At 45.8% G+C, this 19,088-nt stretch overlaps 1 protein-coding gene across 1 annotated transcript; it reads left to right on the forward strand.

Moving 5' to 3' along the window:
• The first annotated feature begins 6,373 nt into the window (after positions 1-6,373).
• TMEM119 (transmembrane protein 119) lies at positions 6,374-14,879 on the forward strand. Its single transcript, XM_060786105.2, has 2 exons — positions 6,374-6,510; positions 12,202-14,879. Exon 2 carries the CDS (start codon positions 12,230-12,232, stop codon positions 13,070-13,072), a length of 843 nt encoding a protein of 280 aa, XP_060642088.1. The 5' UTR covers positions 6,374-6,510; positions 12,202-12,229; the 3' UTR covers positions 13,073-14,879.
• The last annotated feature ends 4,209 nt before the right edge of the window (positions 14,880-19,088 follow it).

Genomic DNA, 19,088 nt, shown 5'->3' on the forward strand with positions numbered 1-19,088 from the left:
GCCTATCAGCCCACCAGGACCCTAAGATCTTCTGGGGGGGGGGGGCTGCTCTCTATCCCGCCTGCTTCACAGGTGCGGCTGGCGGGGACGAGAGACAGGGCCTTTTCTGTGGTGGCCCTGCGGCTATGGAACGCCCTCCCCATGGAGATAAGATCAGCCCCCTCATTGATGGTATTCCGGAAAAGACTAAAAACCTGGATGTTCGAGCAGGCGTTCGGTTAACTCAGTGCAATAAGTGTAATGATTGAAGGACTGGCAATTTGGACGACAAAACTGGATCGCGTTTTTAGTCAAGAGATGAATTGGATTGTTTATTGATATATGTATTGTGGATTGTGTTTTTATGCTTTTAAACTGTATACTGTTGTTTGTTATAAGTTGTTGTAAACCGCGTTGAGTCGCCGGCTAGGCTGAGAAACGGCGGTATACAAGTATAGCAAATAAATAAATAAATAATAATAAATAAATTGATGAGTGACCAATTCACCATGGGGTGCCTCCTCAGGCGGGCCTGCTCTGAGACCCAAGTAGCGCCTTGCTATTGTCATGCAATGAGTTTTTCTTGGAAGCCTTAAGTCAATGGGGATTCACCTCAGGAAATGAACTTCCCAAGGCTGATGTCTTGCTGGGGTCATGAAAGGGTGGCTTCCCATATTTCATATACAAACATACACATAGGGGATTCATAAGGCATACACAAGGAAAAATGGAGGGAAAGGGGAATTCATATAGACCCATTCCACCCACCAAAGTTCATAAAGAGTCCAATATTATGAAATCATATAGTCCCCCAGTCATGATGGAAAGTCCATGGGGTTTGGGAAAAAGTTCCATTTTTTTTTCAAAAGTTCTTAAAAGCTGAAGAAAGTTGATAAAAGTTGTAAAATCCAAGGGAGGCAAGTTGGAAAAGGTGTTCCAGAGTCCATGGCCTTCTTATGAACCAGCTGCCAGCGTTGGAGATCAAGATCCACTGAGAGAACTACAGATCCCTTGCCTCCAAGGACCAAGGCGGCTCGCCGACATCTTGGGGTTCCTATGGGGTGACCGCGATAGTTTCCTAAGATCAGCAGGCTCCTTGAGCATCCACAAAATGGTGGCAACAAGGCAGTGTTTTCAGAACAGCTGGGCTCCAGGTTGAGGTTTTAGAGGCAAAAAATGTTATTCCCGGGGTGGAGGGGCCAGCGGAGCGAAACCGAGATAGCCATTAGTCTTAGAATTCTCCCAGGAGAAGAATGACACCATTTTTGAAGCGATCCATTGACTCGCGGATACAGGGGCCTGAGGGGTTTCCATATCCGTGGTTTAAGGGAACGCAGTTTCGGCCTCCCCGGGATGCAAAAATCGCATCCCAGGAGTGCCGGCAGTCATCTGCAGCCCAGGAGAAGAAAGGTTTATGGAGAGAGAAGTTGGATGCAGTGAGAGGGCACAAAGTAATACTATGGAGAGGGAAAAGGTTTAAATTAATTGATAATTTTATTGGGGGGATTAGTTACAATGATAGGAAGGGGGAGAAAGCGAAGTAATGAGAAGGCTTCTGAGTTGCAGCTGCTGCTGTGGCCATGTTCGTGCAGGTTGGCCCAAGCGGGGCAATGGAGAACTGAGGACCTCCCTGCTGCAGGTCAGATCAGCTCGAAGGCAGGGAGTTCCAGGTTCGATCTCATCTGCTGTAGTGTGAATCAACTTTAATTGCCTTGGCTCAATAGTATGAAATCATGTTGTTTGACAAGGTCTTGGGCCTTCTCTGCCAAAGGATGCTGATGCCGCACCAAACTACAAATCCAAGGATTGCATAGCCTTGAGCCTGGCCATTAAATTGGAGATAATGTCTTTCAAAGAAGAGTTCCTGAAGCAGCTTCCCTTTTGGCTTGTTCTCCGTGCTAAGATCGCTGCATGATGGAAATCTCATGCACACCCCAATTGTGGCAAAGTCATTTAGCCAAAAAAAAGGGGAGCATTCGATTCGAGTCCATAAGGTATCGGTATCTTGACTCCCAAGCAGTGATGAGGGGCCAGTGCTGTTGGAAAGAGCAGTTGGAAAAGGTACTTGAGGGACTACAAGGCCCACACTCCCATGTCAGTCTGGCTGAGGGATTGCTGGGCTTTGCAAAGTTCCCTTTCCCAACGTCTTTTCCCTTTATATAGATGCAGATCTCCTCTTGGTCTGTCTCAACATCATCCGGTCTTTGCTTCACCTAGTAGGGATGGTGCCGGGAGGAGAACCCACAGCTCCAGAGGGGAGCCCATAAATCCTCGGCCCTGATGCCTTATAAACAGCAGCAGCAGCTGGTTTCTTTCTGCCTTGACAGCTCTCCAAAGGGAGGCTACCTACAACTCCCAGGCTTCTAGCATTCCTGCAAAGTGAGTGGCTCCTCTGCTCTTGTCCTCTCCCAGAAGTTGCCTTCAGAGACCTTCCAGTCTTCATTGCCTGCAACTCTGTGCCAAGGAGGGAGTCCGGACCCTAAGAATGGAAATGCCCAGGAGCCTGGGAGTTGTAGTTTGCCCTCCCTGAAAGGAATTCCCTTTTCGACTGATGTCTCCTCGAAGGCAAACTGTGGCAATGGCCCTTTGGATAGTGCAAAGCAACCCATTGGGCTCTGATTCAAGGGCTTGCTCTGGTTAGGGAATTCAAACTATATCAGTGTCAACTATGTCACTGGGGAAGGGGATTGAGGAGGAAGAGAAACCTTACATTTCTTATAATTATTACTACATCTAGATCTTCACTTTCAGAACAAGGGCTGTCAGAACCCAGACGCCTTAAAGAGCCAGACTCAAGAGTATTTCCAAAAGTAGAGTTTATTAACACAAAGCAAAAGGGACTGAGAGACACTTACTTCAGTGTCCCTGGTCAAAACTCAAAAGTAGCAGCAAGTTCCAGCTCAAAAAGCAAACTAAAGCAATAATTAAACTGAAGTGCTTCAAAAGTCACACAAAATAACACAGCAAGTAAAGGATGAACAAACAAAGAGCCGCGAAGAAGAAGACGTAGTCAAAATGAAGTCCAAGGTCAAAGAAAGCCAAGTCCGAAGTTGCGAGGTTCACGTAGGTAGCGTTGTAGTCAAAACCAGTCCGAAGTCAAAGAAGGGGAAATTCGCACTCACGAGAATCCAAGCCGAGTTGTAACACGAACGGAAGCAGCAACCTGCAGATCCAGGACCCAAACCCAACACGAAAGCGGCAGCGACAAAACCCAAGGCACAAAACCAACACTTTGCTTACTGCAAAGATTCTCCATTTCAGTGCCTACTTTTATCTTACACCTCATCATCCGAAGATGAACTGACCTCTGCCCCACCATCATCTCTTACAGCTGCCCTTGCCACCACACCTGAACCCCGACACCCATCCCTCCAACTCTTCCACCTCTTGTCAAGACTTAGATCTCCCCAAGACTCAGCAGTATCTCCCGATTGCCAGTCCCCACCACCAGAAAAACCCACAAACATGTCACTAGATGTTGGCTGAGTGCATACATCTCGAATCTCTTGAACCTTAGTCCAATCCAGTGTGTCATCCCCATCCCCATCACTCCCAGAGAAACCCATGAAAGACTCTTCGTCTGTGGGAGCAGTAAGTATATCCCGGATCTTCTTCCTTTGTCGCCCTCATCAGATTCCTGCTCCCGAGTAACCCTCTTAGTCCCCCTATTCGCATCCACTGTATCTTCTTCCTCTCCCTCACTCATTGACCCTTCGCTCTCAGAAAACCCTTCGAAGGAGTCTTCGTCGATAGGTGACATAAGTCTATCCCAGATCCTTTTCCTTTGTTGTTCCTCATCTAGCTCTTGCTCACGAGCACTCCTTTTCCCCCTTCTGACACCCATACTACCACTTGCAGTGTTACTAACAGGCTCTACTACAATAAGGGTGGGTCAAAAAGTAATGCCTCCATCGCTCTAACTTTTTTTCTTTCTCAGCTACTGGACTACCTATGCATGATATGATAGAGGTAACCTTATTCTACTGATAGGGTCTTTTCTTTTTCCGATTGACTGATTAAAACCATGAATCTGAAGCTAAAAGAAAGAGTTGTCATTGAATTTCTGGCCAAAGAAGGTTGTGCACCTAAGGAAATCCATCATTACTTGAAGAATGTTTATGATTTGGCCCCTTCTGACTTTGACCTGTTTGGACCTCTGAATGACAACCTATGTGGTTTCAGATTCAATGATTTGAATGACATTCAAACAGCTTTAAAATCATGGGTCACGAAGCAAAACCCCGAATTTTTCCAAAATGACTTTGATGGGTTAAACAATGATGCAAATGTGTCCAAATTGATGGTGACTACGTTGAATGGTAGTTTTGTGTAGAGGACAGTTCAGCTATGATCTGTAGCTACTTCTGCTGTTATCAGTTCATTCATAACGTTTTTATGATATAGGAGGCAAAAGATTTTGACCCACCTGCGTACTATTATAAACATTGTTTAAAGTTTTGGAAGTTCCATATCTCCTACTTAACAGAAAAGAACACACTCTTGACATCCGGTGTAAAAACGGATAGTCGTGTCTTCCCATGCTACTCAACGTTCTTCCTCTCTCCTCTTCCAGTTCTTTACATATCGTTTATGTCATGTTAATAATTGCCACCTGAATCTTTAAAATCTTGTTCCATCTTTGTTGTCATTTGGGGATCATCTTGTTCTTGGAAGACTTGCTGAGCCGGCAAAACAAAATGTCATCCAGGATGAAAAGGAAAGAGGGGAGGAAAAGAGAAAAGACAAGAACCGCAGGCCACCCAAATTACAAGCACGACCAGGCCACGTGTCAGGCAAATTGCATGTTACCCGTCCGAAAGTCCAATTACAGAGCAGAGGCAAAGCAAGGAGGCCCGGCCCTGAAAACTGCGGTTCCAAGCCTTGCTGCAGGATGCTTTGATATCACTTTGGATGGATGGAAGCTTGCGATTTGTAGTTTTCCAAAGTACAGTATGCCCCCCCCTCCTCTTTAGGATGGATACCGACCCATGCACCAAAAGAGAGTCACCTCCATTAAAGAACCAGCAGGAAAATGTCAAATCTGTCAACTCTTTGAAGGAAAACTACACATGCTAACGATACCACAGGATCCCAAGATTTGTTATCTGGCAAGGGACTTAGAATCCCCAGCTACCTTCGTTGAAGGTCTGCCCTTCCAGAGAATGTGACAGCCCTGCAAACAACTACAAATCCCAAGGCTCAATGGCAAAATCACAATGTGAGGCTGTTGTGTGGCCTAGATATATACTAGATACATGCCGAACAATTGAGTTGCTTCATAGGATGCAGTGGGAGTTATAGTTTGCCGAGGTTGTTGGGATTTCCAGTTTTCCTTTCTTTTTCCACTTTCTTCTTTCTGCCTCCTTCCTTTTTCTCTTTCCTTTCTCTATTTTTCCTCCCTTTTCTTCCACTGACCTCTTTTTCTCACTGCTGCATTCCTTTTCTCTTTGCCCTCTTTCCTACTTTCTTCTCTTCCCCTTTCCTCTTCCTTGTCTTCCTTTCTTCCTTTCTTCTTTGCTTCTCCTCACTTTCATTGCCTTCTTTTTTCACTTGTTTTTCTCTTCTTTGCCTCTTTCTTTTTTCGCTTTCTGGTTGGCTTCCCCTTCCTTCACGACCGTCTTTCTCTCCATGAACCAGCCTGAGCTCTTCAATCTTTGGGGGAGGCCCTCTTCTCACCCCTGCAGTTTCACAGGCTCGTCTTGTGGGTACAAGGGAAAGAGCCTTCTCCTCTGTGGCTGCCTGACTCTGGAACTCATCGCCCGGAGAGATTAGGAAAGCCCCCACCTTAGAAACCTTTAAAAAGAATCTTAAAACCTGGCTATTCCGTTGTGCCTTTGGAGAGTAGTCACACAACCTTAAACTATTGCTCCACTCAACACTATTGTCCCTGGAATACACCCCCCCCCCCCTTATATGAAGGCCTGTTTTTATAACCTTGTCTTTCCTTGAGCTCTCCCTTGCAAATTTGCTCCTCTTTTATCTCATCCTGAGTTTTAGTATTTTAACGTGCACATGCGGTCCGCTCATTGTCATTGTGTTTGTGGATATTGCATTTATATATTGCTTATTGTATTCATATTTTTTTGTATTTTATTGTGCTATTGCTTGTGTTTTGGTTTTTATTTTATTGTAATTTGTTGTTTGGGTTTGGCCTCATGTAAGCCGGTCAAGTCCCCGTTGGGGAGATGGTGGCAGGGCATAAATAAATATTGTTGTTGTTGTTGTTGTTGTTGTTGTTCCCTCTCTCCCTCCCTCCCTCCCTTTTTTCTTTCTTTCTTCCTTTCCCCTCTTTCCTCATCTCTTTTTCCCCTCCCTTGGTGACTTTTCCCTCCCCTTCTTCTTCCTTGGCTTTCTGACTTTCTTTACTCCCCCTTTTCTTTCTTTCCTTTCCCCCTTTCTCCTTCCCTCCCAAAGGGGGCCGGCCAGGCCTTTCCCCTCCTTCTCCCCTTCATTTCCTCCTTCCCTCTTTTCCTCCTCTGGAAACCAGAGTCCATTCCAGCTTGGCTCCTGATCCCATCGGTCCCATCATTGGTGAGTCCTAGCTGCATTCCTGCGCTCTCCTCTTCCAAATCCTTCCTTCCTTCCTTTCTGCTGCAAAGTTCCCTTTTCCTTGGGAAGTAGAAGGGACTGCAAGTCCCAGCATCAGCCCCCAATTCTGGGACGAAGGAAATGGGAAAGGATGTGGATTATAAGGGTTGAGCATCCTTGGGGAAGCAGCGCCATTCACATCTGGATCCTCGGCTTTCGTTGGTGTTGCAGATTTCCTCTTTTGATTCATTCCCTCTTGGGGCTTGGGGGCCTTGCTTTGGACCGCAAAGCCCAGCACCCATAGCAATGGTTAGATCTCGGGCTTTGTCACCCCTAAACCATCCCTGTCCAAATTCTGTGAATAACATGGGAACTTCGACCCATTCTCCAAACCCCCCATCATCCAGGTAGGTTGGATTGCAAGACCCATCATCCCCAATCAGCTGGGGCATGGGATTCTTTAAAGAAGCAACATTCACCGGAGAAGTTCCAAAGTTCTTTTCCCCAACTCTGTGTCCCTCCATCTCTCTTTGCATGAAAAACCTGTTATTTCTTTGGCATACAAAGGCGGCTCTGGAACGAGGGGAAAAGTCAATTTTGGGGGAACCTGTCAACTTTCAGTGGCTTCTTCCCATACAAATAAAGTGCTGTTGGTGTGAACCCCATGATGCAGGGGACCATGCACTCCGCACAGGTCCAGAGACCTTGCAAACGTCCCATGTCCAGAGACGCAAATGCCTTTGGTGCATCACAGAAGGGTCAAATAGACTAAGAAAAAAAATCAGTCCTGGGTAACCTACCAAGGTTGCCCACAATTGATTTCTTTTTGTCTTTTGGACTGCAGTGCCCATTATCCCCAACCAGCAGGAGTATTCTGGAGGTTGACGTCGAAAAAAAGTCCCTTTCCAGATAGAGCAAGACCTGGGACAAAGCCACGAGCCTGGGAAGCCCATTATAATCAAATTGAGACCAAAACTGGCGTCCTGTCCAGTGTTTGCAGCTGGCCTTGGAAGAGATGGGGGGAACAGGATGGGGGAAACGGGACAGAGAGCTCGGGTTGCACTGCGTGCAGGGAAGGAAGATGGTTTGCATCTGGAGAGGGAGGAGGAGGAAAGTCAAAGCTGGAAGGAGAGGCCAAAAGGGGGTCCACAACTGGAGATGAGCGTCCTTTTATGTCCCGTTGTTACAGATTCCTGGCAGTTTGGCACTAAGTTCAACCCAACCCAAAAGATGGGTGCCATGATAAACATGCATGTCAAACATGCCTTTTGTGTGTGGCCCCTTGGGTGTGGGCGAGTGTGAACAGGGAAATTGTGGCCCCAAATGGGGCACTTTGGGCATGCTCAGGAGCTCAATGCTCTCATCTACCTGCAGGGTCTCTCGGCCCTTTTGGTGTGAATCGTGGCACCAAATGCATGCAAAGAGGTGAAAATGTGCCACCAAAACCTCATCCAATACCAGGTATGGGTAAATCCAGGCCCGCGGGCTGGATGCGGCCCCTTAGGCTCTTTTCTCAGGCCCTCCGCCCTCTCACCATCCTATCCTTCTTTCCTTCCTTCTTTTCTCTCTCTTTCTCCTTCCCTCTCTCCTTTCCTTCCTTCCTTCCTTACCTTCCACTTTTTTATCCTTCCTTCTTTCCCTCTCTTCCTCTTTCTCCTTCCTTCCTTCCTTCATTCCCTTTTGTCTTTCCATCCTTATCTCTTTGCTTTATCCATCCCTTCCTTCCATACTTCTCCTCTTTCTTTCCGTCTCTTTTTCCTTCCTGCTTCGCTGCTTCCCTTCCTTCCTTCCATCATCAGGCAGCCAGTCCTCCTAGCAGGGAGTGCTAGCATGTGGCCCCCAACCAAGTTAAGGAAGTCTGCCCATCTTCTATACCCTAGTTTTTCCTTCACCCCTTTGTTGCCAAGAAGAGCCCTGTCGAGTTTGCAAATTGGCACCCAAAGCCAAAGATCTGGGACACTTTGGGCATGCTCAGGAGCCTGATGCCCTCTTCTGTGGGACAGCTTTGCAGGATAATGGCTTTCCAAAAGATGGGGAAATGACCCTGTTTCCTGATTATCAGTGCCCCAAAATGCCCATCGGGTCTGAATGCCAAGTAGAACAGGGTGGTGCATGAGAGAGGCAGGCAGGTTGCCACCCGTGCCTAGTGTATGGGCATCTTGGCATTCGGGAACAGGATGCCTGGGCTGAGTCACCAAAGCTGGGCTTTTGGAATGCCTTCCCCCTTTCCCTCTTTGCCTTTGTTCCCCATCCATTCCAGCTGTAGACAAATCCAGATGGCCAAACCACATCCTGGGTTGGCGTTTGCAGTGGTGCACAGATGGAAAAACAGGCCGCTCATCCAACCTCTTGGAGTGCTGTTAAGAATGCTTTGAACAGACAAGTCAGACTGGCCCTCTGAGCATGTGCAGAGTGGTTATTTGGAGGAAAAGTCGCCTTGAGGTTTCCAGGCTGCTTTGGATGTCATCCACATGTAGTGAGGCACACAAATGTTGTGGGTTGGAGAGTGACGCCTTTGCAAAGAGGGCTGTCTGGAGATCTTCCTTCTTATTTGGGGAGATGGGGAAAAAGGGAGGTAGAGCAGAGTGGAGGGGGAGTCCTGGCTCCTAGAGAACTGGAAGGGTAAGAGGAATCCAAGCAAGGGCTGCTCTGAGAGCTGAGATTTGCACCCAGCCCTTTTATCTTCCGTGGAGGATTGGGATCAGTTTTCTTGAATTAAAGAGGGAAACTTTGGGAAGGCAGCTGGGATTCGGAGACAGTCAAGGGCCCTCTTTGTTTGACAAGGTGACAGCTGGACACATCTTTGTCCTTTGCCCAAAAGAAGACTGGCATCTTTTTGCTGAGAACAAGCAACTGGGAGCTGACTGAACAGGGGCTGCGGCCTGGCGCCTACTTTGGGTGCGTCAAAGTTTCCAATGTTAACCGCAGATCTCTGGAATTTCTCAGCGCATAATATCTGGGCACGTAAACCCAAGAAGTCCCAGCAGCACAGAAGTAGATGCAGGCCTCGAGAAAGACAACCATTCTCATTGGAAAGGCCACATTTGCTCCAAAGTTTGGTTCCAAAAAGGGATTGAAAAACTGCCTCTCACAGAATAATATCCTCTAGTTATCTAGCTATCTATCCACATAATAAAAGTGAAAATATGTATGTGTGTATGTGGCTGGGGTGCCCACTTCCACAGAGAGGCTCCTGCTTCCACAAGAACCTTTAACCCACAGTAATGAGGAGCCACAAGCCCTTCCTCCAAGGCAGGCCCGTAGCCAGGATTTCGTTTCGGGGTGTGTGTGATTTTTTTCAGGGGGGTTTCGGGGGGGGGGGCTGAGTTTTGGGGGGGGGGATGAGTCTGAGTGAAAGAGGGTCTAGCCTAGCAAACCTTTTGTATCATTACCCCAATACCCCCATGCATATGGGATATATTGAGTATGGTGATCAGATCATGATATGAATAAACATAACAGTTTAAATAATGCACCAGTAAGGCCTTTTCGCGGACCACCATGAGAATTTGGGGGGGGGGGGCTGAAGCCCCTCAAGCCCCCCTCCCCCCTGGCTACATGCCTGCTCCAAGGACATTGCAGGTTATAGCGAACACCATAAACATGTAGCCCAACCCCTGCCAATGTCCTTTCCAAACACCCTACTGCCCACCATCCGAGGAATGCTTTCATTCAGGGACAATTTCATCCAAGTTTTTCCGTGTTTCCTCCACCACAGAGTGTTTCTTACTCTCTCCATTGGTGTGGAATTTGCATGATCCCACCCACTGCCTCTCCCTTAACCCTTTCCTAATCTTTTCAACTCTATCTGCACAACAAACAAAGCACAATTGAACAGCACATGATGGAAATTGTAGTTCACCCTGCATTGAATCTGAGCACTGTGACCCTGCAGAGAATGGACCTGGCATGGACCACACTTGGCACACAGAAGCTCCATGACCAAAGAAAAATACTGGAGATGTTTGGGGGGAATTCACCTTGATTTATAGTTGTTGTAGGTACTGGGATTTATAGTTCACCTGCAATCAAAGAGCACTCTGGACCCCACCAATGATGGCTCTGGACCTCACTTGGCACACAGAACCCCCATGAACAATTGAAAATACTGGAGGGGTTTGTGGGGGGGGGATTCACATTGATTTGGGGGAGTTGTAGATCACTTACATCCAGAGAGCACCGTGATCCCAAACGATGATGCACACATGCCTAATACACCCAAATTTGAATACTGGAAGGGTTTGGGAGGGATTTATCTTGATTTTTGGAGTTGTAGTTCTCCTATTTATTTATCGTGTCATCAGCAACTATTGTATTACATGTTTCTCCTACAACTGATCCCCACCGACGATGGACCCGGATCAAACTTGGCACACAGAACCACCATGATCAACTGAATACACTGGCGGGGCTTGAGGGGAACTGGCCTTCATTTCTGGAAGCTGGAATTCACTTACATCCAGAGAAGTTATGACCTACACCGATGATGGAGCTGGACCAAACTTAGCACACAGAACCCCCATGACTAACTGAACCTACTGGAGGGGTTTGAGGGGATTGACTCGCCATAGTGGGAGTTGTGGTTTACTCTACAGCCAGAGAGCATGCAGAACCCCACTGATGATACATCTAGAGCAAACTTGCTCAACATGACAACCTGGGGTTAATCTGGCATGATGTGAGTTGTAGTTCAATCACAATTTTATGCATTTTGTAAAAAAAAATAAAAAAATACCGTATGACCTTTTCAAATAACTCAGGCAATGCTGGGGACCCAAGCTAGTTAATAATAATAATAATAATAATAATAATAAGTCACACGGGTTTTGTTCCTTGGTTATCTATGTCATTTCCCAATTGGTTCAGTCACAAAACCATGGGAAAAGTTTATTAAACTGCCAAAACTTTGTCTTTGTGGAAGATCCTGCTAGAGCACATTTTGCAATAGTTTTTCACTGAATGTCTCACAGCGTCTCAACCAATTCAACCTACTTTGCAGCATCCACAAAAACAAAGTTTAGGGAGGATAGCAATGACTTTTCAAGTCAGTGCCACACAATTAGACAGGAAATAACACTTTCAAACCAGGAATAGAACATTTTTCCACTTTTGTTACATAGTGCAATGATAATTTTATTTGTCACCTGCATCTCATAACGGTTCGTGACGGCAGGGTACAACAATGGGATCACTTCTCATACTTTGAGCTTGGGGATGTTCCCTCTGAGGACTACAGTGCCCAGAATCCCTGGCCAGATGGGGGGATTAAAAGTGCTGCAGTCCCCAAAGGGAACATTCCCAAGTTTTTTGAAATCACTGGGTTGTTGTAGGTTTTTCGGGCTATATGGCCATGTTCTAGAAGTATTCTCTCCTGACGTTTCGCCTACATCTATGGCAAGCATCCTTTTTTGAAATCGTCAGGCTTTCTGGAATCATAGAAAGAGAGAAATATGTGTTATTACTACCCGAATTATGTCTTGAAACATTAATGGATATATGTATATCAGGTGAAGAGAGCAAAAACATCTTTCTTCTTCAGAAAAGGGATTCCTGGGTTTCTTATTTTTTGGCTGGGAAGCGATGAGCAATGAATATTCGCCCCCCCCCCCCGCCCCTTTGACATTGCTTATGTTGTCTCAAATGCTATAGACTGATGACTAAGAAACCCTTTATGTGTCTGTGTTTCTTTGGCAGAGTTTTCCTCACACGTCTGACCGGCAACATGGCCGCTGTGACCGACATTTGCCTTTGGCTCCTGCTGATGGTACCGTTGTGTGCTGCGGTGTCGATACATAAAGCAGAGCTGGACGAGAACGGGGGCAGCGGGGAGGGTGAAGGGTCTTCCATTTTCCCCTCGGCAAGTGTGACGCTGGGCCCGGACCCCACGCCCAGCGATTTCGCCAATGGGACTTCACCCTCTTTCAACCTCTTGGACGGCATTGTGGACTTCTTCCAGACATACATGCTACTGATCATTGTGGTGGGCTCGCTGGTCTTCCTTTTCCTCTGTGTTGTCTGTGCTGCTGTTGTTGTCCGCCAGAAGCACAAGGCTTCGGCATACTACCCAGCCTCCTTCCCCAAGAAGAAGTACGTGGACCAGAGTGACAAGGCAGGGGGTGCCAAGGCCTTCAGCGAGGTCCCCGAGAAGCCTGCTGACACCCGGCAGGAGGAGCCGGTGGACTCCACCAAGCAGCTGCAGGCCGACATCTTGGCTGCTGCCCAGAATCTCAAGTCACCCAACAAGGCAATTGCAACCAATGGGGAGAGTGCCAAAGGAGACGAGAAGCCAGAGAAGGAGGGCGAGGAGCAAGAGGAGCAAGAAGGGCCTCCAAAGGCACAGGAGGCTCCACAAGAGGTCTCCAAGACACCTACGGAGATGCCTCCGCATGCCAAGGCTCAAGGAGAAGAGACCCTGTCTCCTGTTGAGGATCCTCAAGGTGAGGAGAGCATTCCTCCTTCTTCAGAAGAGCCTGGGACCGAGGACTCCTTTGCTAAATCTGTGGAGAATGAGTTGGACGAGGGATGTCCTCTGCCATCCACCGAGACGTGTGTTTCCGGTGAATGAACATTGACCCTGTTTCAAGGACTGGCCCTCGCATGGAAGAGCTGACAACCATTGTTTGACCCTATGCTGGACATTTGTTCTTGTTTTGTTGATGGCAGTTGACACTTCAGCCAGCAGGGAAGCCACACGGCACCCATTCGCTGATCAGGAAGCCCCCTTAGATGCAGCAGGCCATGGTCAAACTCTCCGGGCTCTCTGTCAAAATGACCCAGATCCCCTCCTCACCTGAGCCTTGTGCCGACCCCACTACTGCCTGGGAAATGTAGCTCTCCTTGACCCCAAGGGGCCCCATTCTTGTGTCACCATTAGCTGACTTGAAGGCACATACACACTTGCATGACTCAGGGCATGTGCCACATTAATATTACCCCTTCCCAGGTTGAACAATAGGCTTCCCAATAGTCGGGAAGATCATTTGGGGCCATTTTTCTCTCAGAATTAGAATGCACTGAAGTCTTATGTGGGAACGATTCTGCACATGGGCTGAGATTGTCAATCAGCTATTTAGTTGAGTGTGCCGAGTTAAACAACTTCCCTTAGATTCTCATGTATAGGTCTAGAAATCAACAAATCAAGCCCCAAAAACATGGTTCAACTTATCCATGGGTCAATGTGAGTGCTTTACCTTACTCCTTATCAAAAAAGGAAGAGCTGAGTCTATCCGGAGAGAACCTTAAAAAGGTGGAATGGGTCCTTTCTCCATGGAAAGATCCTCAGTGTATCCATGGGTCGTATCGAAATCCAAAACTGCCCCCGACTGATACATGAGTTAGACTTATACGTGAGTTAGACTTATATGTGAGTTAGACTTATACATAAGCTAGACTTATGTGTGAGTTAGACCTATACGCGAGTTACTTATACGTGAGTCAGACTTATATGTGAGTTACTTATACATGAGTTAGACTAATACATTAATTAGACTTATACATGAGTTTATATGGTAGTTCAGTATGCTTCACTAAGTAGTGTTTCCCAACCTGGTTTACCCGACAGCTCTGTACTCAATCCATGCTCAGGAAAAAAATGCCCGCAATCCGGAGAAGTGTCCCACCTAAACGGCTGGAAAGCTCCAGATATTTACATAATTGTATGAGTTACACCTCCAAACTGGCCATTTGTGAAACTCAGTCTGGAATGCTGAAGCCAAGGCAACAACTTCCTCTCTCCAGACCATTTTGGGTAGCCAACAAGAGACACCAGCTGCCCTTTGGAAGACTTGACTCATCTCCCAAATATGCGTACAACACTCCTGGGTCATCCCTCCAGGAGGAGGGAGGCAAGCAGGAGGGGAGGCCCCTTTTCCAAGCTTCCAATTCTTCTAAAAGTTTCTATAGATATTTACAACCCATTGCCACTTTCATTCCGTGGCTCGATGCCATGGGGAGAGGTGGGTAAGAAATAAAATTATTATTATAATTATTATGGGCTCCTGGGAGTTGTCATTTTGACAAGGTCTGGTGCAAAACCACCACACTTGGCATCCCATACGATTGGAGCCGGGGCCATTCAAGCATTCATCCTACAGTGTAGCCATATATATTTGCAGGAAATGCTCACCATTACCCATTGAAAGGCCCCGTTGCCTTGAAAGAACAGGGAGGCCATTGAAACGAAGGGAGAGAATCCAGTGGTTCTCCGGATGGACCAATTCCCAGCATCCTTTGCCATCTTTCTAGGTGACAATCCTGCCTGACTTCAACCCGAGCCTGAATCTGACAAAGGGGCTCCTTGCCTTGGGCTTTGGACCACTGCCATTTTTATTACCCTTTGGTTACAAATAAAGATCTCTATATTTTATTTCCAACGGCGTTGTCTGGCGTCTTTCCATGTTGGGGATAGTCCAGTGCATCAATGACAATGGAAGGGAAATGTTAACAAAGGGGGAAGGCAGGAGGAGGGGAGAGGAACTGGGACTTTGGAAAAGCAACGCAGGAAATGGGAAGGCAGGGAACTACAGCAAAGAGAAAATGGAAGGGAAATGTGCCAGTAAGCGTTGCACTGTGTAACGAAATTTTTAAAAATTCTGTTTCTGGTTTTAAAGTGTTACTAACTTGGATTGCCGGCGTTGCCTGGGTTATTTGAAAAAGTCAGTTTTTTAATTGTACAAAATACATAAGACTGTGGGTGAACTGCAACTGGCACCATGCCAGGTTAACCCTGAGAAACTCCATCAGTACTTAAAGTTTGTTATGTTGGGCAAGTTTGCTCTAGATGCATCATCGGTGGGGTTCAGTGTGATCTCTGGCTATTGGGTAAACTACAACTCCCACTATAGTAAGTCAGTCCCCTCAAACCCCTACAGTAGGTTGGGTTAGCCTTGGCGGTTCTGTGTGCCAAATTTGGTTCAGGTCCATCATCGGTGGAGGTCACAGTTTCTCTTGTTGTGGGTGAACGACAACTCCCAGAAAGGAAGGTCAGTTCCCCCCAAACCTCCCCAGGAATCAAATTTTGGCATACCGGGTATGTGTGCCAAGTTTGGTCCAGATTCATCATTGTTTGGGTTCACAGTGCTCTCTGGATGTAGGTGAACTACAACTCCTATAAATCCCCCTAAAGACCTCCAGCATGTTTTGTTGGTCATGGGGGTTCTGAGTGCCAAGTTAGTTCTAGGTCCATCGCTGGTGGAGTTCAGAATGCTCTTAGATTGCAGATGAACTATACATCCCAGCACCTACAATGCCTATAAATCAAGGTGAATTCTCCCCAAACCTCTCTTGTATGTTCAGTTCCTGATCAATTCCTCTCTTTGCTGTGTGCCATATAAAAGAATAGGAAAGGATTATGGGAGAGGCAGTGGGCGGGGTCATGCAAATTCCACACCAATGGAGAGAGTCAGAAACACTGGGATGCCTGTAGTGGAGGAAACACATGAAATCTAGGATGCAATGGTCCACGAATGAAAGCCTTCACTTGGGTGGTGGGTAGTATGGTGTTTGTGGAGGACATTGGCAGGGCTCTTGGACATGTACATGGCACTCTCTATAACCTGCAGTGTCATTGGAGGGAGGGCCATTGGTGTCTCCTGAACTATGTCAGCTATAGCTATTTGTGGAAGTGGGAGCACTTTCCCCATGTTTTGATGATAGAACCAATTGGGACATGAAGTTGATCACCCAGGAACAAAAATTGTCTCAGATAGTATAATAAATAAATAAATAAATAAATAATAAGTCTTGAAAAGGAGGTTCTTGCATTGGACGCTATAAGATGAGTTTAGGGTGGTGCGTTTTCACTTACAGGGTGTCACGAAATAGTATGCACTCTTCAAAATAATATAATATAATAATATATAATTAAAAACAATAATATAATAAAATAAAATGTATTAAATAATATTATAATATAATAACAAATATACTAAATATAATATAATGATAAATATATTAAATAAATAATAAAAATGAAATATACTAAATATAATATAATATAATAATAATGTTTGCACTCACTCAAACCCCAATATACTACATATATTAAATATGAATAACAATATAATAAAAATAATAAAAATATTAAATAATACTATAACAAATAATATAATATAATATAATAAATATATTTGATAATAATAAATGAAATATACTTAATATAATATAATAATAAATATATGAACTATGGTATAATGATACCTATATTAAATATAATAAATTAATAATTATTATAATGTTTGCACTCACTCAAACCCCAAGGGCATGTTTGTTTGGCAGCGAGAAGGGCTTTCTGTGCCTGGAAATGCATTTCCCCCTGGGATGGAAGAGGAAATTGCCGACGTGTTTGGATCAAGAGGCCCCAAAAAGAGGGAGCGTTCTTGGGAAGATTAAGCTTTGAATCCTATTAATTTTCCTTGCAAGCAGGGCTTGAATGATTTGTAAGGACACCCATAACTTCTTGAACACCATTCGCAGACCCCAAAAACATCTACTTTAGGCAGGATCCATTCACAACCGTTCCCACTGTTGGTTGTGAGAGAAATTGTAATAATATATAATAATATATAATAAATTATAATAATACTAATAATATATTATTAGTATTATTATAATTTATTATATATTATTAGCATTATATACACACACACACATACAGGCAGTTCCCGAGTTCTGTTTTCAAGTGTGTTCAGTGCTCTCTGGTGAAGGGTGAACTACAAGTCCCAGAACCCCAGGGAATCACCCCTACACCCTGCCAGTATTCACAGTTGGCCATGTTTGGTCTGTGTGGTAAGATTGGTTCAGATCCATTGTCGGCTGGGTTCAGTCCTCTCTGAATGTGGGTGAACTACAACTCTTTGAAATAAAGGTCAGTACCTCCCATTCCCCTTCAGTATGTTCAGTTGTTTTTTTTTTATAGAAGCAAACAGTTTATTGTAAAAACCCACAAAAGATATATATAGAAAAAAATCCAGAAATAAGGAAATCAGGTTTATAATCCAAATAATTGGCAGTCAATTGTCTCTTGTGAATCCAAGGGTAAAATAGTCCAAAAATAGCCCCAAAATACCAAGGCTTAAGTCCATAAGCAGAACTTGAGCAAGAATACAAGGCAAGAACGTGAAATACTTAGATCCAAACCCAAGACTTGAAACGAGAGAGCCAGGCCAAGATGTTAACTTGAAGGCCATGTTGCCTGAACTGTAGTCAGAGGAGAACCTTAGCTCCTAATATAGAGACATGAAAGCATTCCATCTGCCCTGGAATTTCTGCTTCTCAGGATGCCATGTTGCTCTATGAAGCTGGCTATCTGCTCTAGTCTGCAAGCATGCTTCCTTGCTTAGGTCAGAACAACAGGGTGCTTTCCCATGAAGGTCCCTCATTAATTCTTCTCCGCTGGAGTCTTTATCTAGGGAGGGTGATTCTAACTGGCCTTGAGGTTCAGAGATAATTATATTCTCAGGCTCAGTATGTTCAGTTGGTCATGGGGCTTCTCTGTGCCAAGTTTGGTCCTGGTCCATTGTCAGTGGGGTTCACAGTTCATCTGGATGCAGGTGAATTATAACTTCCATAAAGCAAGGTCAATGTCCCCCAAACGTCTCCAGTATGTTCTGTTGGTCATGGGGAGTCTCTGTGACAAGTTTGTTCTAGGCCCATTATTCGTGTGGTTTACAATGGTCTATGAAAGTTTGAGCTGAATCAGGTGAAGGTACTGAAAATCCCATCTTCCCCCAAACTGCACCAGGACATAAAGTGGGCAATGTTTCGCCCATGTTCATCATTCATGGGGGTCACAGTGGTCGTTTGAAGTCAGATCAAAAGCAGGTGAAATTCCTCCATAACACCTCACCTATGGTCCAGCCTCCCCAAACCACACCAGGATGTAATCTGGGTCACGGGGTTTCTGTGTGCCAAGTGTGGTCCAAGTCCATCATTCGTGGGGATTGTAGTGGTCTATGAGAGCCAAATTAAGTGAAGGTACTACAAATCCCATCATCCATGGTCCACCCTCCCTTAAACTTCACCAGGATGTGAAGTGGCTCAGGGGAAGTCTGTGTGCCAAGCATGGTCCCGGTGGGGGTCGCAGTGGTTGAATCTGGAGAAGGTAAGAGCTGAATAGGGTAAAGGTATTGCAAATCCCATCATACATGGTCCGTCCTCCCCCAAACCACACCAGGACATACAGTGGGTCATGGGGGGGGGGGGGATCTGTCTGCCAAATGTGTTCCAGGTCCATTGTTCGTGGAGGACTCAGTGATCGGATCCAAAGCAGGTGAAAGTACTGTGTATCCCATCATCCATGGTCAATCCAAACCTCACCAGGATATAAAGTGAGTCATGGGGGGAGGGTCTTTGCCCCAATTTTGGTCCAGGTCTGTCATTAGTGGGGGGTCACAGTGATCTCTGGAAGTGAGTGAAGGTAGTGCAAATCCCGTCATCTGTGACCCATACTTCCCCAAACTGCACCAGGATGTAAAATGTGTCACGGGATTCTGTGTGCCAAGTTTGGTCCAGTTTCGCCATTCATGGGCGTCACAGTGGTATGTGGGAGATATATTGGGTGAAGGTACTGCAAATCTCATCAT

The sequence above is a fragment of the Anolis sagrei genome, chromosome X, assembly GCF_037176765.1.
Source record: "Anolis sagrei isolate rAnoSag1 chromosome X, rAnoSag1.mat, whole genome shotgun sequence".
NCBI classification, from domain to species: Eukaryota; Metazoa; Chordata; class Lepidosauria; order Squamata; family Dactyloidae; genus Anolis; species Anolis sagrei.

Excerpts from the sequence above, each read along its gene's own strand:
- TMEM119 (XM_060786105.2), top strand. The coding sequence starts at position 12,230 with ATGGCCGCTGTGACCGACATTTGCCTTTGGCTCCTGCTGATGGTACCG.